Source organism: Ranitomeya imitator, chromosome 2 (assembly GCF_032444005.1).
Source record: "Ranitomeya imitator isolate aRanImi1 chromosome 2, aRanImi1.pri, whole genome shotgun sequence".
Classification (NCBI taxonomy): domain Eukaryota; kingdom Metazoa; phylum Chordata; class Amphibia; order Anura; family Dendrobatidae; genus Ranitomeya; species Ranitomeya imitator.
The window spans coordinates 288835430-288859792 of NC_091283.1; the positions used below are offsets into that span (position 1 = coordinate 288835430).

Sequence of the window (24363 nt, forward strand, 5' to 3'; positions counted from 1 at the left end):
CATAAACTTGTAAATAACTCATGAAAGAATAAGGTTATGTTAAAACCAAGCACACCATTGTTTTTCTTGTGAAATTCTCAATAAGTTTGATATCACATGACCCTCTTGCCATTGAAAAAAATAAATGGATCCAAAATGGCCAACTTTAAAATGGCCGCCATGGTCACCACCCATCTTGAAAAGTTTTCCCCCTCCCCTACCACCTGTACATTTATTCATGCCTTCATGGTAACATGGCTCGAGCCCTGATTTCATGGATTCTCTTCACTTGCTTTTGATCCTAAGGCATGCAGATTACTACACAATCTCTCCTGAAATGGAGAGCACTAATACTTTCTCTACTTTTCTGGTCAGGACTCATAGTAGCTCCAATGGTCCACCATAAATAAGTCCAACTCCTGTTTAATGTTGAAGTTCTTCCCCCAAACATTGTCTAATATTTCTTCTTGAAACTCATCTGACAGAAAATAGTCACTTACGATAGTTTAGATTGCCAAGAGCGACTGAGCCCTATACTCTAATTCCCGCAGAGATGTGTCACCAATAGTTACTCTTTTTTTTTACTGATGAAGATTGTTGAGTTAGACAATAATACATCTAATTATTATTATTATTTATTATTATAGCACCATTTATTCCATGGCGTTTTACATGTGAGGAGGGGTATACATAATAAAAACAAGTACAATAATCTTGAACAATTCAAGTAATAACTGGTACAGGAGGAGAGTGGACCCTGTCCACGAAGGCTCACAATCTACAAGGGATGGGTGAGGATACAGTAGGCGAGGGCAGAGCTGGTCGTGCAGCGGTTGGGTTTGGTTTAGTCTAATGAAATGATCAATCTTCAGTTTTCGACTACGGTAGTTAGTGCCCAAAATGCTCTGATAACCAGTTCCTGCAGCCAGTTTTATTTTCCTAATCATACCCCATTTTTCAAATCTGACGTGTGTCACATTATGTGGTAATAACTTTGAAATTCTTTACAAAGGATAATATGAAACAAATGGACCTTACAAATTATTTTCCAATTTCTGTTGAATACGACAATACCCTAAATAGGGTTGTACACTACTGTCTGGGCACATGGCATTAAGAAGGAAAAGGGTGCCCTTTAGCTGTTTGAAGGCAAATTTTGCTGGACTGGTTTGCAGACAAAATTTATTGGGAGCGTTGTTCGTGGTCACCTGGCAGCTCAAAAGATGGCTACCATGAAGAGGCTTTGTTCTATCTACTCCATTTTCCAGATCCAAGGGATTGTCTTGCTTATCACCCATTAACCCTTCTACATGGATCTGGACTTACAAAGACTCCTAGGCTTGGGCCATGGTGTTGCCTGATTTTTTTTTGGTGTGAAATAGCAAGAAGAATAGATAGTCGAGTCAGAACCAAGAGAGGAGAGAAAATACAAAGCCAGAAGATGCAAGAGTATTCAGTAAACAGGCCGGGTTCACAACAGGAAGCAAATACACAAGCTGGGAGCTGAGCACCGAGGACTAGAGATGAGTGAAACGGGTCGAAATTTTTCAAAAGTCGCCGTGTGGGGTCGGCCATGAAGTCGGCGATCTTTTGAATCGAGAATCGGAATTCCGATACCGATTCCCGATATGTTTATATCGGGAATTGGTATTGGAATTCAGATTTAAGTGTAAAATAAAGAATAAAAATAAAAAATATCGCAATACTTACCCTCTGACGCGCCCTGGTACTAACCGGGAACCTTCCTTCCTTAGAATCAGCCTTCCAGGACCTTGCGGTGACGTCGCGGCTTGTGATTGGCCGCGCGGCCGCCCATGTGACCGCTCGCGCGACCAATCACAAGCCGCGACGTCACCGAAGGTCCTGGAAGGGCTGATTCTTAGGAAGGAAGGCTGCCGGAAAGAAGCAGGGCGCGTCCGAGGGTGAGTATATACCTAATAGGAATATACTCACCCTCGGACGCGCCCTGCTTCTTTCCGGCAGCCTTCCTTCCTAAGAATCAGCCCTTCCAGGACCTTCGGTGACGTCGCGGCTTGTGATTGGTCGCGCGAGCGGTCACATGGGCGGCCGCGCGGCCAATCACAAGCCGCGACGTCACCGCAAGGTCCTGGAAGGCTGATTCTAAGGAAGGAAGGTTCCCGGTTAGTACCAGGGCGCGTCAGAGGGTAAGTATTGCGATATTTTTTATTTTTATTCTTTATTTTACACTAAAATATGGATCGCAGGGCCTGAAGGAGAGTTTCCGCTCCTTCAGACCCTGGGAACCATGGAAACCCAATGCATTGCATTGGGTTTCGAGTCTCGGCCGACCCCGACCCCGACTTTTTTATAGGATCGGCCAATTTCACTCGACCCGACTTTTGAAAAAGTCGGGTTTCGTGAAACCCGACCCGATCCTATAAAAGTAAAGGTCGCTCAACCCTACCGAGGACTGAACCAGAGGCAGCCAAAGCTGTATCTGACAGGTTTCAGTAATATGCTTCGAGCTTTAGTAGGGTGTGGTGCTTTCCAATTTGCTGAAGTAGGGAGCAGATTACTTCAACTGGACAGCACACTAACCCATACTGCCAGGCTGGATGGTACTACTGGTCCCAAGCACCCTAATATTAGTGGCTGAACAGTGCCTATGCTGCCCAGAGCTTCTGTTTATAACGTCTCCTCCATCACCGCTGCTGCCTGCAGAATGAATAAGATGGCGCCTGGCAACAGAACCAGAAAGCACGGGAGGAGATCCCAGAGAAAATGGGACACACCATTTGCGGAAGCCCTAACATGACAAAATGGCAGAAATCTAGATCAGTAGAAATCCTCATAAAATGACTCCAATTTGGAAATTCTAACCTTCAGTGAATTAATCTATAGGAGTAGTGACTATTTTGACTTCAAATGCACTTTGCGGAAATTAGCTTGCAGTGAATGTAGGAGAGTGAAATTACACATTTGCCACTTTATTGCCAAGAAAATAGTGCCCAGATTGTGCTCCAGGAGATACGCACATTGTTAACTAAGGGGGTTCTTCTCTTTATAGTGATGGCAAATACATGGATGTTACAGTGCCTACAAGTAGTATTCAACCCCGTGCAGATTTAGCAGGTTTAATAAGATGCAAATAAGTTAGAGCCTTCAAACTTCAAACAAGAGCAGGATTTATTAACAGATGCATAAATCTTACAAACCAAAAAGTTTTGTTGCTCAGTTAAATTTTTATAAATTTTAAACATAAAAGTGTGGGTCAATTATTATTCAACCCCTAGGTTTAATATTTTGTGGAATAACCTTTGTTTGCAATTACAGCTAATAATCGTCTTTTATAAGACCTGATCAGGCCGGCACAGGTCTCTGGAGTTATCTTGGCCCACTCCTCCATGCAGATCTTCTCCAAGTTATCTAGGTTCTTTGGGTGTCTCATGTGGACTTTAATCTTGAGCTCCTTCCACAAGTTTTCAATTGGGTTAAGGTCAGGAGACTGACTAGGCCACTGCAACACCTTGATTTTTTTGCCTCTTGAACCAGGCCTTGGTTTTCTGGGCTGTGTGCTTTGGGTCGTTGTCTTGTTGGAAGATGAAATGACGACCCATCTTAAGATCCTTGATGGAGGAGCGGAGGTTCTTGGCCAAAATCTCCAGGTAGGCCGTGCTATCCATCTTCCCATGGATGCGGACCAGATGGCCAGGCCCCTTGGCTGAGAAACAGCCCCACAGCATGATGCTGCCACCACAATGCTTGACTGTAGGGATGGTATTCTTGGGGTCGTATGCAGTGCCATCCAGTCTCCAAACGTCACGTGTGTGGTTGGCACCAAAGATCTCGATCTTGGTCTCATCAGACCAGAGAACCTTGAACCAGTCAGTCTCAGAGTACTCCAAGTGATCATGAGCAAACTGTAGACGAGCCTTGACATGACGCTTTGAAAGTAAAGGTACCTTACGGGCTCGTCTGGAACGGAGACCATTGCGGTGGAGTACGTTACTTATGGTATTGACTGAAACCAATGTCCCCACTGCCATGAGATCTTCCCGGAGCTCCTTCCTTGTTGTCCTTGGGTTAGCCTTGACTCTTCGAACAAGCCTGGCCTCGGCATGGGAGGAAACTTTCAAAGGCTGTCCAGGCCGTGGAAGGCTAACAGTAGTTCCATAAGCCTTCCACTTCCGGATGATGCTCCCAACAGTGGAGACAGGTAGGCCCAACTCCTTGGAAAGGGTTTTGTACCCCTTGCCAGCCTTGTGACCCTCCACGATCTTGTCTCTGATGGCCTTGGAATGCTCCTTTGTCTTTCCCATGTTGACCATGTATGAGTGCTGTTCACAAGTTTGGGGAGGGTCTTAAATAGTCAGAAAAGGCTGGAAAAAGAGATAATTAATCCAAACATGTGAAGCTCATTGTTCTTTGTGCCTGAACTACTTCTTAATACTTTAGGGGAACCAAACAGAATTCTGGTGGGTTGAGGGGTTGAATAATAAATGACCCTCTGAAAAGACTTTTCACAATTTAAAAAAAAAGAAATAACATTCTTTTTTGCTGCAGTGCATTTCACACTTCCAGGCTGATCTACAGTCCAAATGTCACAATGCCAAGTTAATTCCAAATGTGTAAACCTGCTAAATCTGCAGGGGGTTGAATACTACTTGTAGGCACTGTAAATGTGGTTTAGGCACATTGCAAAACTCAGAAGCGAAGGGGAGATTTGGCTTTGGGAGAGTGGATATTGCTGCACTGTTTTATATCAGCCATGTTGCTTTTCAAGAGTCTTTGAGTCACTAATAAAATGGACACCTGGTTTCCTCTGACAGATGATGGAATTGAGTGGGGACTTTTGTGAGATGAGAAGTTTTTATTGGTTTAATTTTACACCTGCATAAAATTTTTGGTGGCTTCTTATTCCATATTTGAGAGGCAGGAAGAACTGGGCTGGCGCTGGGCTTCTCAGATCTTTCCTGGCGCCTGCGCACTGCAGTACTTTGCTCTGCCCGCAACAGGGCATATAAGTACGCCTGCGCAGGAGCCGCAACAGAAAGCAAGGAAAAGGATGTCATCGCATGAAGATGGGAGGCGACGGACCCGGACTGTGATGCCCATCGGACCGAACCGCCTCCCCAGGTGAGTATAATATAACTAGTTTTTCTGATCTTTCAGGTTACATCGGGGGCTTATCTCCAGCATTACAGAATGCTGTAGATAAGCTGCGGCCACCGCCATCAGGGGCGTATATGTCAAAAATGTGACAGATTCCCTTTAAGTAGAAATTTTCAGAAATATAAAATTCAAGGATGTTTTATTCAATAATAATTGTTTTTTCTTACCAGATGACTGTACCAGGAGATCAGAGAGACGGCTGACATCTTCAATTTTTAAATCAGATCTCGAAATCCCACAGGATGCAACTGAATTGAAGGCCATTACTTCAGATATACCATCAACCCTTCACAGCAAAGATCTGTCACCTGATCCTTTGAAACAAGTCCTGTCTTCTGATTTATTACTGATGACAAAGGAAAATGAAAGTCACAAAATAAGCATTAAAACACAATCTGCTGCTAAAGAAAATAAGTCATTTTCACATTCAGAATATGGAAATAGTTTTCCCCTTAAAAATTTGTTTCTTAAACATAAAGAAATTCACACAACGGAGAAAAGGTTTTCTTGTTCCAAGTGTGGGAAATGTTTTGAAAGGAAATGTAATCTTGCTGTACACCAGAGAACTCACACAGGGGAGAAACCTTTTTCCTGTTCAGAATGTGGGAAATATTTTAACCATAAATGTAATCTTGTTACACACCAGAGAATTCACACAGGAGAGAAGCCCTTTTCCTGTTCAGAATGTGGGAAGTGTTGTAACCGGAAGTCAGATTTGGTTAGTCACCAGAGAAGTCACACAGGGGAGAAGAATTTTTCCTGTTCAGAATGTGGGAAATATTTTAGCCGTAAATTTCATCTTGTTATACACCAGAGAACTCACACAGGGGAGAAGCCTTTTTCCTGTTCAGAATGTGAGAAATGTTTTATCCAGAAATCAAATTTTGTTAGGCACCAGAAAACTCACACAGGGGAGAAGCCATATTCCTGTTCAGAATGTGAGAAATGTTTTATCCAGAAATCAGGTTTTGTTAGGCACCAGAGAACTCACACAGGGGAGAAGCCATTTTCCTGTTCAGAATGTGGGAAATGTTTTAAGCATAAACCAGATTTTGTTAAGCACCAGAAAACCCACACAGGGGAAAAGCCTTTTTCATGTTCAGAATGTGGGAAATGTTTTAACCAGAAATCAGATTTCGCTAAGCACCAAAGAACTCACACAGGGGAGAAGCCTTTTTCCTGTTCACAATGTGGGAAATGTTTTACAAAGAAATCAGCTTTTGTTAAGCACCAGCGAATTCACACAGGGGAGAAACCTTTTTGCTGTTCAGAATGTGGGAAGTGTTTTACCCAGAAATCAAGTTTTTTTAGGCACCAGAGAATTCACACAGGGGAGAAGGCATTTTCATGTTCATAATGTAGAAAATGTTTTAACCAGAAATCAGATTTTGTTAGTCACAAAAGAATTCACAGAGGGGAGAAACCTTTTTCATGTGATTAATGTGGAAAATGTTTTACACAGAAATTAACTCTTAATAAACATCAGAGCTGTCACACAGTAGAGAGCCTTTTCCATGTTTAGAATGTTGAAAAGGTTTTTACCAATTTTATTTTCTTAAAATGGGTTGTCCACTATTAAGGCAATTCCTTGTCATTCCTCATGTTTGGCTTTAACCCATTCCCCTCCTTGGATGTATCCATGCGTCCCTTTAACCTGGGTCATAGTTACATCTCGGCGATATTGCGCTTGCACGGCCTGTGCACGTGCGATCACCGCTGGGAGTTAGCTGATTGATTCTGACAGCTATCACACGACACTTGGTGCCAGGAGCGGTCCCGCACTGCTCCCATTACTTTAACCTTCTAAGTGATGTGATCAAACTCACAGCAGGCAGAGGGAAGGCCGCCTCTTTGCCTTTGGATCAGAGACCCCGTGTACGTAATTGTGGGGTCCCGATCGTTGTCATGGTGACCCAATGTTGTGCCGAGGACATCCAGTCACCAGAGCTATCAAAGTTGCTTGATCATGCTCAGAGAAAAATCGGCAAATTTGTCAGAGTAGTGTTGACAGTTTGCATAGCATAGGGATGCTCCTGCATCCCCATGCTATACATGCGATCAGCCTGGAAAAATGAAAGTCCCATAATGGGACAAAGTAAAAAAAAAAGTTTATAAAAAATGTAAAAATATTAAAAAAAAAATATTGTACCTACAAATAAATATTTGAAAAAAAAAAAAAAATATAAGCAATAAAAGTACACATATTTGGTATTGTCGCGTGCAGAATGAACATACCTACGAAACTGTCCCACTAGTTAACACCTTTAGTGAACACCATAAAAAAAGGCAAAAAGCAATGCTTTATCATCATATCGTGGAACAAAAAGTGCAAGAAAACGTGATCAAAAAGACAAATGTACATAAACATGGTACCGTTGAAACTGTCATCTTGCCTGCAAAAAAAGAAAACATCATACAGCTCCTTCAGTGGAAAAATAAAAAGATTATAGCTTTCAGAATTAAACAATGCAAAAATAATATTTTTTTTCTATAAAATAGTTTTGTGTGAAAGTGCTAAAACATAAAGAAGATAGAACTGTGGTATCGCTGTAATCATACTGACTGGAAGAATAAAACTGCCTTATCAATTTTACCACACGCGGAGCGTCATAACAAAAAAGAATTCTGATTTGCTGATTTTTGTTCATTCTTCCTCCCAAAAATCAGAATAAAAACCTATCAAAGAGTGTCATGTGTCTGATAATGGTACTAATAAAAACGTTAACTCATCTCGCCAAAAACATGCCCTCACATGATATGGTGATGCAAAGACTAGTTTTTGCAATAAAAAGCATTTTTTTTTTTAGTTTGTAAAAGCAGCCAAACAAAAAACAATATAAATTTGGTATCACTGAAATTGAACTGACCCGAAGAATAAAGGTGCCTAATCACTTATACCGCACGAGGAATGACATAAAAAATAAATAAAACCAATTCTTCACCTGCTGTTTTGTTCATTCTGTCTCCCAAAGATATCACTAAGGCTTGGTTTTACTGCATTTTACGCTGATTGCTTACACCAATGTAAAGCTCTGAAATATGTGATTCAGACAGAACCCCTTGGGGGTTTCATCTGAATCTTGTCACTTGGATATTTAGATGGAAACCCCAGAGTAAGTGCTCAGCATAGAGCGCTGGATAAATGTGATCTCAAACGTTATGTAAAATGTTCCCAATAAAAACTTCAAGTCATTCCACAAAGAAAGCAAGTACCCACTCAGGTCTGTCATTTGTTAATGGAAATATAGGGGGCTTCCACATTACTGGTAGCACAAAGGCTCTGGAAAAGTGAAATGGCTCCTTTCTTCTCCAAAGAAATTCAGCAAATTCTGCGCTCCCAAACCCAAATGCCCCCCTCCCTTCTGAGCCCCACAGTGTACCTAAACCAGATATAATGTCCACATTTGGCATTTGTAAAGCAACAAGAGCCCACCTAAGTTATGGGTGCGTATCTCCAGAAGAATGAGGTGGGCATAACGTACTGGTGACTGCAACGTACTGATGATAGCAACATACTGGTCACTACAACGTACTGGTCACTACAACGGCAGTTTGTATTTTTGACTAGGCAACAATCATTGCTGCTTGTTTCTGGAAAACACCCTTGGGGTAAAAATCATCACTGCATCTATAGATAAATTCCCAGAGGGGTATATTTTCAAAATGGGGTCACTTGCGTGGGGATTCTGCTCTTCTAGCAATTAGGGGCTCTGTATATGGAGTCTGCAAGCTGTTATAGCAAAATCTGCGCTCCAGGAGACAAATAGCGCTCTGTCCCTTCTGAGTCTGTCGTATGGCCATTCAGTACTGTACAGCCACATAATGGGGTATTGCCATTTCAATAGAACTTGTGGCACAAATTATGGTGCCATTTTTACCCACTTGTGTGAAAATGTAAAATCTGGGGCTAAAACAAAATTTTGGTGGTAAAAATGTACTTGTTTTTTCTTCACTGCCCAATGATATAAAATTTTGTGACACACCCATGGTGTCAACATGATCACTGCACCCCTAGATGAATTTGATGAATTTGTTTAGAGGTGTAGTTTATAAAATGGAGTCACTTATGGGTTATTCTGCTTTTCTGGCAACTCAGGGGCTCTCCCAGAGGGTCAAGGCACCCGCAAACCATAACAGTAAAATCTGCATTGTAGTATGTGGTCCTTCACTTCTGAGCTTTGCACTGTGCTTCGAAAACATTTCCCAATTACATGTATATTGGTGCACTCAGGAAAATATGGACCTCAGTTTGTTTAAAAAAAGAAAAAATTCTATTAGCCCTTAGAAAAATTAATAACTTGGGGCTAAAGCAACATTCTAGTGGTAAAAGTGTAATTAGTTGTTTCTTCACCACTCAATGGTGTAAAATTCTGTGAGGCACATGTGGTGTCAATATGATCACTGCACCCCCAGATGAATTCATTGGGAAGTGTAGTTTGAAATATGATGGGGGGGTTCTGTTCTGGCACCTCAACAGCTCTGCCAATGTGACATGGCACCCTCAAACCATTCCCGCAAAATCAGAACTTCAATATGGCATCTCTTTCCTTCTGAGCTGTGCACTGTGCCTCAAAAGTAATATTCTCCCACATTTGGGGTATTGGCGTACTCAGGAGAAATTGCAAAACAAATTGTATGGTGCAATTTCTCCTGTTACCCTTGTGAAAATAAAAATAAATGTGATTTTTTTCACAGCTCAATGTTATAAATCTCTGGGGTTTGAGTTGCTCACTGCACATCTAAATACATTCCTTGAACATTCTAGTTTCTAAAATTGGGACATTTGTGGGGGGTTTCCACTGTTCAGGCACATCAGGGGCTCTCCAAATGGGACATGACATCAGCTAATGATTCCAGCAAATTCTACATTCAAAAATTAAAATGATGCTCCTTCCCTTCTGAGCCCTACCATGCACCCAAATAGTAGTTCTCTCCCTTATGTGGGATATCAATGTACTCAGGACAAATTGCACAACTAATTGTATGGTGCAATTTTTCCTGTTACCCTTGTGAAAATGCAAAATTTTGGGTAAAATAATATTTCTGTGGGGAAAATTTGATTTATTTTTTTTCCCGGCTCAACGTCCTACACTTCTGTGACGCACTCGAGAGTTCAATGTGCTCACCACATATCTAGATCAGTTCCCTGAGGGGTCTAGTTTCCAAAATGATGTCTCTTGAGGGGAATTTTCACTGTTTAGGCACATCAGGGGCACTCCAAATGCGACATTGCATCTGTTAATTCTTCCAGCAAATTTTCAAAAAGTCAAATGGCACTCCTTCCCTACCGAGCTCTACTGTGCACCCAAATAGTGGTTTTCTACCACGTATGGGATGTCATGCTCATGAGAAATTGCACAATAAATTTTGGGGTCCATTTTCTTCTTGTAAACCTTGTGAAAATAAACAAAATTTGGGGTCTAAAGTAATTTTTTTGTGGAAAAAGAGTTTTTTTTTTTTTTTTTACAAATTTCAAAATTTCCTGTGAAGGACCTGAAGGGTTAAAGGTACCGTCACACTTGCTTTTTGTGACGTAGCAACGATATCGTTAAGGAAATCGTTATGTGTGACAGCGACCAACGATCAGGCCCCTGCTTGGAGATCGTTGGTCGCTGAAGAAAGTCCAGAACTTTATTTCGTCGCTGGATCTCCCGCTGACATCGCTGGATCGGCGTGTGTGACACCGATCCAGCGATGTCTTCACTGGTAACCAGGGTAAACATCGGGTAACTAAGTGCAGGGCCGCGCTTAGTAACCCGATGTTTACCCTGGTTACCAGCGTAAAAGTAAAAAAAAAAAAAACAGTACATACATACCTTCCGCTGTCTGTCCCCGGCGCTCTGCTTCCTGCACTGGCTGTGAGCGCCGATCAGCCGGAAAGCAGAGCGGTGACGTCACCGCTCTGCTTTCCGGCCGCTGTGCTCACAGTCAGTGCAGGAGGAGTGCAGAGAAGCAGAGCGCTGGGGACAGACAGCGGTAGGTAAGTATGAAGTGTTTTTTTTTTTTTACTTTTACGCTGGTAACCAGGGTAAACATCGGGTTACTAAGCGCGGCCCTGCGCTTAGTTACCCGATGTTTACCCTGGTTACCGGGGACCTCGGGATCGTTGGTCGCTGGAGAGCTGTCTGTGTGACAGCTCTCCAGCGATCAAACAGCGACGCTGCAGCGATCGACATCGTTGTCGGTATCGCTGCAGCGTCGCTAAGTGTGACGGTACCTTAATAAACTTCTTGAATGTGGTTTTGAGCAGCTTGAGGGGTGGAGTTTTTAGAATGGTGTCACTTTTGGATATTTTCTGTCATATAGGCACTTCAAAGTCACTTCAAATGTGAGGTGACACCTAGAATAATGGTTTTGTACATTTTTTGGAAAAAGGAGAAATCGCTGGTCAATTTTTAACCCTGATAACATCCTAACAAAAAAAAATAAAAATTCAAACTTTGAAAATTGCTAAATTTTGCAAATTTTCGCCATATTTCTGTTTTTTTTTCACAATTAAACTCCAGTTATATCAAAACATTTTAACTACTATCATGAAGTACAATATGTCAGGAAAAATCTTCTTTTTGGCTTATACTATTTGCATATTGTTTTGGAAAATTCAATAAAAATTCTGTTAAAAAAAACAAAGTCTCCACTTCAATTGTATATGAGTTGTTTCAAGTTAAATCTAAATTAGTGGACTGCAGAGCTGAAATCAAGATTCAGTGACTGACCAAATATTCCTGGACCTAACTGTATTCATATATTTACATTATATGAACAAATATTGCATCTCTTGTCCCCACCCCCAAAACAAAACCCAAAATGTCTCCTCCCCCTTTTCCTAACTCCCAATCCCAAAATAGACTAAGACAGTCAGCATTGTCAATCCTCCCTCTTTGTAAAATTCTGTAGATGAAGCATCTTCTGCCTCGGCTCTTTACCTCTCCTACATTCAAAATAGGGGAACAAAACACTTTTATTAATCAGTTATGTTTTATTACAGTTTTTTTTTAAAGGGCAAATACAATAAAATGTCCCCAATACCATTTTCCCTTCTAATCCAAAATGCTTGGGTCAGATTATGTCTCCAAAGACCCCTGCACAGGAATATTCAGGCTCCAGGACTGTGAGCCATTATACAGAAGAATAGCGCTATCTCCATAGTTCTTACACAGGACACAGAGATCAGACAAGGTCTCATATTCAGGCCCCAGCGCCATGCCCCATTATACAGAAGAATAGCGCTATCTCCATAGTTCTTACACAGGACTCAGAGATCAGACAAGGTCTGATATTCAGGCCCCAGCACCATGCCCCATTATACAGAAGAATAGCGCGATCTCCATAGTTCTTACACAGGACTCAGAGATCAGACAAGGTTTCAGATTCAGGCAGTTTCTATTTTACTACAACCCTCTTCATATGACCAAGATCAGAGTCTCAATATACCGACTAGAGAAGCTCCAAGGACAAAGACCCCATCTGGTCCTAACAAACGGGACCCGGAGTATCCAGCCACGGGGCTCGGATTCTCTCATTTGTACCCCCAGCGTTTCTTGTAGAATTAATCCCTTTTTCATACAGTCCTGTAGTAATGACTTTGTTCTCATGTTTTGTAGGAGGGTTCATCTGACTCTATCTTATGTTATCAATATCTGTGCGAGAAACAAGAAACCGACCACCGCAGTTTTACCATGTGTGTCTGGTGTAGAGATGAGCCAACTTGTTCAGAAAAAGTTCGCCAATCGCAAATTCGGCACAAACGTACCACATTCAGATTCGTGTTCACTTTCTCGAGCATTTTTACTTAGCACAGTTCGGTAAATCATTGCTTTTCCACTAATAACATAGTAACATAGTTAGTAAGGCCGAAAAAAGACATTTGTCCATCCAGTTCAGCCTATATTCCATCATAATAAATCCCCAGATCTACGTCTTTCTACAGAACCTAATTGTATGATACAATATTGTTCTGCTCCAGGAAGACATCCAGGCCTCTCTTGAACCCCTCGACTGAGTTCGCCATCACCACGTCCTCAGGCAAGCAATTCCAGATTCTCATAATGCTTTTGTTATAACTTTGGCTAGGATAGTGTTGCTGGAAGATGAGTGAATTGCACGGGGGAGACTCGTTTGATGAAGGGAGAGTGTGTGGAGAAGTTAGAGGATCGACTTGTGCTTTTTTCCTTTAACTTTGTGTTGATTCCATCAATCGGCGCAGAATCCACCCACAACGTCATAACACAAGGTCTGTGATTGGCTGCCAAATTCACATGTCCCTGGCCATATAAAAAGCAGACATCTTGTTTTGCTGGCGCTATTGTCTCAGTGTCACAGTGCAGAGACGGTCGCTCCTGCACTAGTGCTGCTGCTGAAAGTGAACTTGTCATTTAAATAGACAGGATCCTGTCCTGTGTGAAATCAATCTTCCAGCATCAAAGTAGGTAGTGCAAAAACTGTGTTGCAGCCTCCACAAGTACTGTTTGCTCCTCAAAATCATTTGTGATAGATGGGCGTGGCCTATCTGCTGATGGAGTAGGTCGCACAGAGTGGGAGCTCCTCAGCCAGGAACCTCAAAGCGGCACACTTCTACCTCTCAGGTGTCCTCTTCTGCCTTCACGACATCGGTGCTGGCTCCCGGAGCGTCGGTGAGTGCATGGGGAAATCCAGAGCGTCCAACCGCGATCCCCCTAGGAGAATTCCCGACTTCTTTGCAGCCACCCCGCAGCCACCGCCGGAATCCAAGATGGCGCCGTCCTCCCCCAGGGCTTCCCGCTCCTCACAACGCAACGCTCAGGCGTCGCGGTCCGGCGCTGCGGCGTCGCATCCAGATGGAACAGCGCTACATTCGGACGCAGCAGCGTCGCATTTTGGCGGAGCAGCGTTAAATTCAGGCGGCTCGGCGTCTGACGCAGCTGAAGCCCGGTGACCGCATCTCTCCTTAAGGGACTGCTTGGGGACCTTAGATCCTCCATCCAAGAGGACTTGCGTTCTATGCTGGCTGAGCTAAGAGGAGAGGTGGCGGAGCTGGGCAACCGCACGGACCACCTGGAGCGCAAGATGGCGGAACTGGTCTCTCATAATGAGCTCTGGGACGCACATGAATCCCTGCAAACCCTAGCTGCTAAAACCCACGCTAAAGCCCTGGACCTGGAAGATAGGTCCAGGAGAAATAACGTTAAACTGAGAGGCATCGAGGAATCTGTCCTGGCAGGGGATTTGAAGCCATTCCTGCAGGACTTTATGGCGGCAGCCTTACCGCAGTTCGCGCCAAAGGACTTCATAATAGACCGCGTGCATAGGATCCCTAAACCCTCTGGCCTGGGGCCCTCCATTCCCAGAGATGTGCTGGCGCGCATACATTTTTTTGAGATAAAGGAGGACTTTCTACAGGCCCTAAGGAGAACCCCAGCGCTTCCTGAACGATTTGCAAACATCTCAGTCTTTCCGGATCTCTCTCCGGGCACTTTGGCTCTGCGGAGGACCTTCGCCCCCTACACTGCCATCCTCAGAGAGAAAGGCATCCTGTATCGCTGGGGATTTCCGACGAAGCTGCTCATTCGCAAAGATGGATCAATCACTACCTGCCTAACTCCGTCCCACGCGGCTTCGGCTCTCGCTAAATGGGGACTCCCGACTCCGGACTCCTCGAGTGCCGTGAACATTCCTAAGCATGGGTCTGACGGAGGTCCCAGGGCCCGTATCACACCGGACTGGGAGGAGGCCTGAGTCTACTGTATCTTTGGTTCCTGGCTATTTTCCCGCACGGATTTACTTGGTTTTTCTTTTTTTTCCTTTTTTAAGCTGCGTTGGTTTCTCGCTTGAGAGCTCCAGCAGCATCTGTTTGCCCCATAGGTGAACTGTTTTTTTGATTCTCACCTTCTGGACTCAGGATATTCCTGAATGGACCTTGGTCCGCTGGTTTTTTTGTTGTATGTCCTGTTTGTTTCCCTATGTTCTTTCTCTTCTGTTTCTGTTTTGCCCTTTCTTATGTCCTGCTATATTGACCACATGTTTTCTTTGCCTTTGCTCAGGTTATCAGTGTTTGAGGACTGTAAAACTGTTCTTATGCCTTTTCAATGAGTATCTCACTGTATTCAATTAACGTTAATGGCCTCAACTCGCCGGGTAAGAGGTCTGTGGTTTGGCGTCAGTTGAGCAAATCCCGTCATGATATTTTATGTCTCCAGGAAACGCACTTGCTGGAATGTGATAACTCCAGAATGCAATCAGGTCTGTACCCGCATCAGTTTTTTGCCAATGGCCCGTCAAAAAAGGCGGGTGTAGCCATTTTCTTCAGCAGGTCCAACTCCTTCCAACTGGTTCGATCTATAGCGGATCCATTGGGTAGATTCATTGTGGTGTTGTGTCTCATTAATAATGCCCCATATACTATTGCCTCGATATATGCCCCTAATGTAGGCCAACTTAAGTTTTTGGAGGGTGTATTCAAAACTCTTAATGATATTCAACATGGGCACAAGCTGATAGCTGGTGACTTCAATGCCCCAATGTCCAAAGTCCTTGACTGCTCTGCCTCTTCACTGTCTAGATGTGAAGTCGGGCCTCTAGCTGACTCTTTCCACTTGCATGATGTCTGGCGGTACCTGCACTGCGGTGAGAGAGACTACACATTTTTGTCTCCCAGACACGGTTCTTATAGCAGGATCGATTTTGTGCTGGTGAATGACGTGGCTCTCCCTCACTGCATCGCAGCAGATATTGGCAGTATCACCTGGTCGGATCATGCCCCGGTGTCCCTTACCCTGAAGGACCCCTTGGCCATCAGACCCCCTGCGCGTTGGCGCCTTAATGCCCACCTCCTGGCTGACCAATCCAATTCCCAATGTATAGAGGAGGCCTTGGGAGAATTTTTTGCCTCCAATGACACTCCTGACATTGGTGACGATACCCTCTGGTTCGCCCACAAGGCGGTGATTAGGGGTCACTTCATCAAGCTAGCGGCAAAGGCTAAGAGGAAATACAATGCGGCACTTCAGGTAGCCTTAGACGAATTATCTCGCCTGGAATCTGCTCATAAACTTTCTCCTACTCCAGCGCTTCTCTCTGACCTTTCTAAAGCCCGCATACATGTTCGCAATCTCCTCCTCCATAAGGCTGAGAAGGCCCTGAGGAAAACCAGAGCCAAATTCTACACAATGGGGGATCGAGCGGGTGCTGTTCTGGCTAGACGTGTTAGGAAGGGAGAGGCCCAATCCAAGATCCCATTCTTGCTCCGGTCTGACAGGTCCCAGGTTCGCAACCCGATTCAGATTGCGGAGGAGTTTGCTTCTTATTATTCCTTGCTTTATGACCTCGGGTCTGACCTGGGGATTCCTCAACCTACGCGGGAGTCAATTTTGGCGTTCTTGGAGAGGGCTAATCTCCCCTCGGTCACTCAGGAGCAGCTCTCCTTCCTAAATTCCCCCATTGTCTAGTCTGAACTCTCGCAGATTATCAGAGAGGCCAATAAGGGTTCTTCCCCGGGGCCTGATGGCTTTCCCTTCTCCTACTATGCTCAGTTTTTTCCTGTCCTTGCCCCCTTTCTGTTGCGTCTTTTTAATAATTGGCTGGCGGTTGGTAGTATTAGGGCTGAGGGGTTGGAGGCTGCCATTGCGACTCTCCCCAAACAAGGGAAACCCACAACATCTCCGGGGAACTTCCGCCCGATAGCACTCTTAAACTGCGACGTTAAGATCTACGCAAAAGTCTGGGCCAATAGATTGTTCTCGGTCCTTCCTGATCTCATTCACCCCGACCAAGTTGGGTTTGTTCCTGGCAGACAGACGAGGGATGGTACCAGACGACTGATAGATCTCTTGGATGTGGTGGAGAGGGGGAGTCTCCCCAGTGTATTCCTGTCGCTTGATGCCGAGAAGGCGTTTGACAGAGTGCACTGGGGCTATATCGAGCTCACATTGGAGAAATTTGGGCTTACCGGGCAGATTAGCAAAGCGGTTATGGCATTGTATTCCAACCCATGCGCGTCGGTTCGATCGGCGGGATTCGGGTCTCGAACGTTTCCTATTAGGAACGGTACTCGTCAAGGCTGCCCCCTCTCCCCTATCATCTTTGCTCTGATCATGGAGCCCTTGGCCGCCATGGTCAGGCAGTGCGCGGACATAAGGGGAATTGCGGTGGGGGGAACTGAACATAAAATTGGTCTTTATGCCGACGACGTGGTCCTGACCTGCACCTCTCCCTTAACTTCATTGACTGCAATCACCACCATCCTATCTGAGTTTTCGGCGGTTTCATATTATAAACTTAATCTCACCAAATCCACAATTTTCCCCCTCTTCCTCCCCCCCCCCCCCTTCAGATTCAAATTCAATCTCAATATGCTTTTATTTGGGCTCCCTTGGGCTTTACATATCTGGGCATCAAGATTACTAGGCTAGATAACATAGTCCGAGTAAATTGCGAAGAAACTCTTTCGGAGGTCAGGAGGGGCATGGAGCAAATATCAAGCGCGTCTCTCTCGTGGATGGCCCGCATACAAACGGCGAAAATGCTATTCCTCCCCAAAATAATGTACCTCTTTCGGTGCCTTCCCCTTTTTATCTCCTCGAAGTTTATTTCGGCTTTTCAATCTTTGATAGACCGATTTATCTGGAATAAGAAGCCCCATAGGGTCAGGCGTCGGATTATGTCCCTTCCGTACTCTGCGGGGGGGTTGGGAGCTCCTGCGGTCCAGGCGTATTACAGGGCGGCGATCCTTGAGCCCCTTAAAATATGGTGGGAGGGGAACTCATGTTTGCCCTGGTTTCTGATTGAATCCCATTTTGCTCCCCAAAACTCGCTTAGATTGCTTTTGGAGCTCCAACTACTTCAAGTTCCTCCTGTGGGCCCCTGTCTCCGTTCTATTAGGAACGCATCTAAACTATGGGCGCTCCTTAGCACTTCTCTCCTAACATTCATGTTTGACTATGTCTCTTTGCAGGCTGTGGAGTGTGCCATTGTCCACATTTCTCTTGCCTCCTGGACGAGGCGTGGGGTGCACCGGGTGGCGGACCTTTTCGGCTCGGACGGTCTCTTGTCGTTTGAGGACCTTGCAGGGAGATTTTCCCTCACTGGGTCTGACTTCTTTCAATACCTGCAGATTCGCAGCTTCCTCAGACCGTGGCGGTCATTCGGTGCACCCCCGCCTCTGACAGAGGACCCGGCCCATAGATTCTTCAGACCATCCACCATTGTGCCACATGGCATCTCCATAATTTATAAAGCCCTCATTTCATTTGGTTCTACTGACAAACTTCCTTTTATGTCTTCCTGGGAGTCAGCGTTGGGCTTTGAGGCTTCCCTGGAGGATTGGCAATTTGCCATGGTACACCCTTCTAGGTTCTCGTCTTGTTTGGGCCACTTGGAGCAGGTGAAAAAAATTCAGCTCCACTGGTACCTCACCCCCGCCCGATTGGCGAGGGTTTTCCCGGCTACCTCTCCGCGATGCTGGAAGGGATGTGGTGCCCTTGGGTCCTCCTCTCATGTCTGGTGGTCGTGTCCGCAGGTCCGGGTCTTCTGGCGTGAGGTAGAGACTTTGATTGAGGATCTGATCCGTATGCCCCTTGTTCTGAGTGGCCAACTCGCTGTCCTGGGCATCTCCCTCATCGATCTCCCTGCCCCCCTGCGCCCCATAGTTTCTAATATCCTAGTGGCTGCTAGGCAATGTATCGCGAAGCATTGGAAGACCTCCGTTTCCCCCTCCAGAGCAGAGCTGATCTCCAGGATTGATTTACATTTTTGTTATGAGGTCATAATGGCAGGGGGTCTATCGAAAAGAGCTAAGGTCCTCTCGTGGTGGGACCCTTGGACGTCCTCGCCATTTGTATCTCAGTCTGCTCTTTCCCTTATTTAAACTGTTTGCTCCTACAATTCTGCTCTTGTTTTTTGGTTTTCTGTTTATTTCTTTTATCCTCTATGTGACACTGTATTTATGTATTTTGTATTGATTACATTGTGGTCCTTAATACGGTATGCATTGGATTTTTCCCCTGATCCCCCCTTCCCTCCCCCCCACCTTCCCTTTTCATTCTGATATGTTGTTTATTGTGAAAAATGTTCAATAAATACTGATTGGTTAAAAAAAAAAAATCATTTGTGATAAAACTTTCAGTGGCAAATCAAAGGCGAGATTCACCGCAGTTCACAGGAAGAATTTCATTGCTGTGAATTTGAACTGCGGTGAACTCGCCTCTGCACAGTGTTGAGACTTTCTCACGGTGCTAGCGGAGATCTCACAGAGGTCACCGCAGTTCAGACCAGCTGGGATTCAGCCTCAGTGATCAGCAGTAACCTCTATGACATCACCAATATTGTGCTCGCAGCAGCTCATTCACTAGTGGTTCTCAGCCTGGACGGTTGCATCTTGGCACTGTCCAGGTTGAAAACTATTAATCCCCAGAAGTGGGTTACGGCATTGGACAGAACAATGGAGAGGTGAGGAATATTGTTGTTTTTTTTTTATTTCTGTTTTATTACGGTTGACAAGGGATTCGGTGGAATTAGGCGTTAGGTGAGAATAACTGTTTATTTTCAAATAAAAATGGAAAAATGTGTTTTGTTTTATTTCAAATAAAAGACTTTATTCTGGTTGTTTCTTTATTTACCATATAACTATAGGATTAGTAATGGAGAGATGTCTTATAGACGCCTCTCCATTACTAAGCCATGGGCTTGATGTCACCTGACAATACAAGGTTGACAGACCCCGCAAATATGAACCCCACTTGCCACTGCTACAGGGCAAGTGGGAAGAGCCGGGCAAAGTGCCAGAATTGGCTTATCTAATAGATGCCCCTTTATTGGGCAGATGCGGGCTGCTATTTTTAGGTTTGGGGGGCAATATCAGTCGCCCCTTACCAGCCTGAAAATGCCAACTCCCAGCTGTCTACTTTTAGCTTGGCTGATTGTCAAAAATAGGGGGGGACCCCACACCATTTTTTTTAATTATTTATGACTGTTATTAGTGGCAGCTGATGGGAGCAGTAGTCCCATCAGCTGACACCAGTAACCGGAGGTAAACCTTATACCTCTAATCACAGCTCAGGGCTGATCCTGTCATTTGACAGCGTGGGAACCACGGCTATCTAACTGGCGATGATGATTTTACTGTTCATCAGAAGCAGTGTTTGTCGCGCTGTCATGCACATGACAGCACAACAAACACCCAGTGTTCAATGGGCTGAACACGAACAGTAACACAGACTTCCTGGTGAAGTCCATGTTCGGTGTCCGTGCCCGAACAGTTGGTGTTTAGTATAGACGCCATACTTTACTGTTCGGGTTCACCATCTCTACTCTGGATGAAACAAACATCTTGAGGACTTGGACAATAGGAGTCAGCGCAACAACATAAGGGTGAGAGGCATTCCTGAGGCTACAGAACCTGAAGATCTTCATACAACACGTGAATTGGTTTTCAACTGATCCTGGGTCAACTTGTATCACATAAAATAAAACTAAACAGAGCAGACAGAGCACTCCACCCTATTGGCTTTCAGGCTCAACCGCGTGATGTGATCTCCTGTGTATATGACTTTCAATTAAAGAAGGCAATAATTAGTGATGAGCAAATATACTCGTTGCACGGGTTTTACCGAGCACACTCGGGTGGTCTCCGAATACAGTTATATGAAAAAGTAAGGGGCACCCCTATTAATCTTAAGCTTAATGTTTTATAAAAATTGTTTTTTTTTGCAACAGCTATTTAAGTTTCATATATCTAATAACTGTTGGACAAAGTAATGTTTCTGCCTTGAAATTAGGTTTATTGTACTAACAGAAAATGTGCAATCTGCATTCAAGCAAAATTTGACAGGTGCATAAGTATGGGCAACCCACCAGAAAAGTGACATTAATATTTAGTAGATCCTCCTTTTGCAAAAATAACAGCCTCTAGTCACTTCCTGTAGCTTTTAATGAGTTCCTTGGTCCTGGATGAAGGTATTTTTGACCATTCCTCTTTACAAAAAAATTCCAGTTCAGTTAAGTTTGATGGTCGCCGAGCATGGACAGCCCTCTTCAAATGATCCCACAGATGTTCAATGATATTCAGGTCTGGGGACTGGGATGGCCATTCCAGAACAGTGTAATTGTTCCTCTGCATGAATGCCTGAGTAGATTTGGAGCGGTGTTTTGTATCATTGTCTTGCTGAAAGATCCATCTCCTGCGTAACTTTAACTTTGTTACTGATTCATGAACATTATTGTCAAGAATCTGCGGATACTGAGAGGAATCCATGCGTCCCTCAACTTTAACAAGCTTCCCGGTGCCGCCATTGGCCACACAGCCCCAAAGCATGATGGAACCTCCACCAAATTTTACTGTGGGTAGCAAGTGTTTTTCTTGGAATGCTGTGTTTTTTGGCCGCCATGCATAACGCCTTTTTGTATAACCAAACTCAATCTTGGTTTCATCAGTCCACAGGACCTTCTTCCAAAAAGAAATTGGCTTCTCCAAATGTGCTTTTGCATACCTCAGCCGACTCGGTTTGTGGCGTGCTTGCAGAAACGGCTTATTTTGCATCACTCTCCCATACAGCTTCTCCTTGTGCAAAGTGCGTTGTATAGTTGACCGATGCACAGTGACACCATCTGCAGCAAGTTGATGCTGCAGCTCTCTGGAGGTGGTCTGATGATTGTCCTTGACTGATCTCACCATTCTTCTTCTCTGCCTTTCTGATGTTTTTCTTGGCCTGCCACTTCTGGCTTTATCAAGAACTGTACCTGTGTTCTTCCATTTCCTTACTATGTTCCTTACAGTGGAAATTGACAGGTTAAATCTCTGAGACAGCTTTTTGTATCCTTCCCCTGAACAACTATGTTGAATAATCTTTGTTTTCAGATCATTAGACAGTTGTTTTGAGGAGCCCATGATGCCACTCTTCAGAGGAGATTCAAACAGGAGAACAACTTGCAAGTGGCCACTTCATAGCCAGGTGTATGCAATCATGAGAAAAGCTACTTGAAGTTCAAAGCTCAATGAGGTTAGTAAACAAAAAAAAGTGCTTTAGTAAGTCAGTAAAAAGTAGGTAGGAGTATTTAAAACAAGAAAATGATAAGGGTGCCCATACTTATGCACCTGTCAAATTTTGTTAGAATGCAGATTGCACATTTTCTGTTAGTACAATAAACCTCATTTCAAGGCAGAAACATTACTGAGTCCAACCGTTATTAGATATATGAAACTGAAATAGCTGTTGCAAAAAAAAACAATTTTTATAAAACTTTAAGCTTAAGATTAATAGGGGTGCCCAAACTTTTTCATATAACTGTATTTATGACTGCTCGGAGATTTCGTTTTCATCTCCGCAGCTGAATGATTTACATCTGGTAGCCAGCCTGAGTACATGTGGAGGTTGCCTGGTTGCTAGGGAATCCCCACATGTATTCAAGCTGGCTAACAGATGTAAATCATTCAGCTGCGGCGATGAAAACTAAGTCTCCGAGCAGTCATAAATACTCGGAGACCACCCGAGCAACGAGTATATTCGCTCATCACTAGCCATAATGTCTAAAGCCCGCACCCTCCGCACAATTGACTTTCAAGGGACTCCCATTCAATTATATCCTGACCTCTCCTGGATAACAATCCAAAGAAGACACTTAAAATTTTTGTTTTTGAAGGATAAAAGGTGTAGTTTTAAGTAATGCTTAGGTTTCCCATTTGTGAAATGGAGCAAAAAGACCAAACGAATAATGGTGTGCACACCTGACAATAGTATACAGTATATATTTAAATTTTCACCTCTAGAGCATAGTAATGCCAGGTGCAAATGCCCTAGAAAACAGTGCCCATATTTTGCCCTCTATAAAGTAATAATGCCCTGTGTGCCCCTTTGATAGTCACAGTAACCTGAGTTCCCGTATAACAATAAGTGCCCACTTTAAATATAATAATGTCCTGAGATTCCCCCCTGTCCAGCTTCCCTTTACACAGTATGATGCTCGCTTATACACAGTATACTGACCCCTTAGTAGCCTCCAAACTGTTTGATGGCTCCAACACTGTAATCCCCACACTGTATGATGCCCCTCTAGATAGCCTCCATATGGTATAATGCACCAGATCATCCTCAATATAGTATAATGCACCAGATAGTCCTCAATATAGTATAATGCACTGCCCATAGGCCTACTCTATATTGTATAATGCACCCCCCATAGGCAGACTCTATAGCACAAGGCAGCACCCACAGTCATACTATGTAGTATAAGGCAGCACCCCATAGGCAGACCCTGTAGTATAAGGCAGCACCCCATAGGCAGACCATGTAGTATAAGGCAGCACCCCATAGGCAGACCCTGTACTATAAGGCAGCTTCCCTATAGGCAGACCATTTAGAATAAGACAGCACCCCCCATAGGCAGACCCTTTAGTACAAGACAGTACCCCCATAGGCAGATCCTGTAGTATAAGACAGCACCCCCATAGGCAGACCCTGTAGTACAAGACAGTACCCCCATAGGCAGATCCTGTAGTATAAGACAGCACCCCCATAGGCAGACCTTCTATTAGGCAGACCCCCCATTGGCAGACTCTGTCGTATAAGGTAACACCCCCCATAGGCAGACCCTGTAGTATAAGGCAGACCCCCCATAGGCAGACCTGTAGTATTAGGCAGCCTCCCCCATAAAAAATAAATACCTCTCTTCTTCTTGATTCCTCCGCTGTTCTGAGCGCCCGCTGATGTCCTGACTGGGTGCCGGCCAGTGATGTCATCGTGCCCACTGTCAGCATCGCCGATGTCTGACGCTGACAGGGGGATGATGGGGGAAGGAGAGCTCCTTCCCTCATCATTGTGGACAGCTGTAACGGCTAAATGCCGGTACAGCTGACCTTGCGATGACAGGCGGGAGGGCGAATGCTGGCCCCGCCTGCTCAGGGGCCCCATAGCGGCCGGCGGCAGAGCAGGGAGATCGATTCTCCCAGCTCTGCAGCAGAAGGAAACTATCGGCGCTCAGTTACAGTAGCGTAGCTCCGGGTGGGCCCCCTCTGAGCACCGGGCCCAGGGTGCCCGCACCCTCTGCCCCCGGTAGCTAAGCTAAGGCCACAAGATCAATATATATTAACCTAGGCTTCAATGGCCATATGCCAGGTCCTATGGGACAGAGAAAAACAGGAGTATACAAGCTAAAAACAGCAGCAGGATAAAATTGCTTGCTGGACAAGATAGTGCAGGAGTATAGAATCACATGCCAATGGTAATGGCCACCTTGTCTGGTGAGGGAAGGCTTATGTAAGAGCCAAAATCAACATTTGGTCTC

General features: G+C 44.5%; 1 protein-coding gene across 2 annotated transcripts in view; it reads left to right on the top strand.

The window, feature by feature from the left end:
* LOC138663221 (gastrula zinc finger protein XlCGF57.1-like) overlaps positions 1–7295 on the top strand; it is a 65111-nt gene extending 57816 nt beyond the window's left edge. The window contains exon 7 of one of the 2 annotated variants that reach the window (XM_069749382.1): positions 5283–7295. In XM_069749382.1, coding sequence (XP_069605483.1) covers positions 5283–6469 — 1187 coding nt within the window. In that variant the 3' untranslated portion in view covers positions 6470–7295. The remainder of the gene's footprint in view (positions 1–5282) is intronic. The other variant, XM_069749383.1, reaches the window with a different exon arrangement.
* Positions 7296–24363: the final 17068 nt, after the last annotated feature.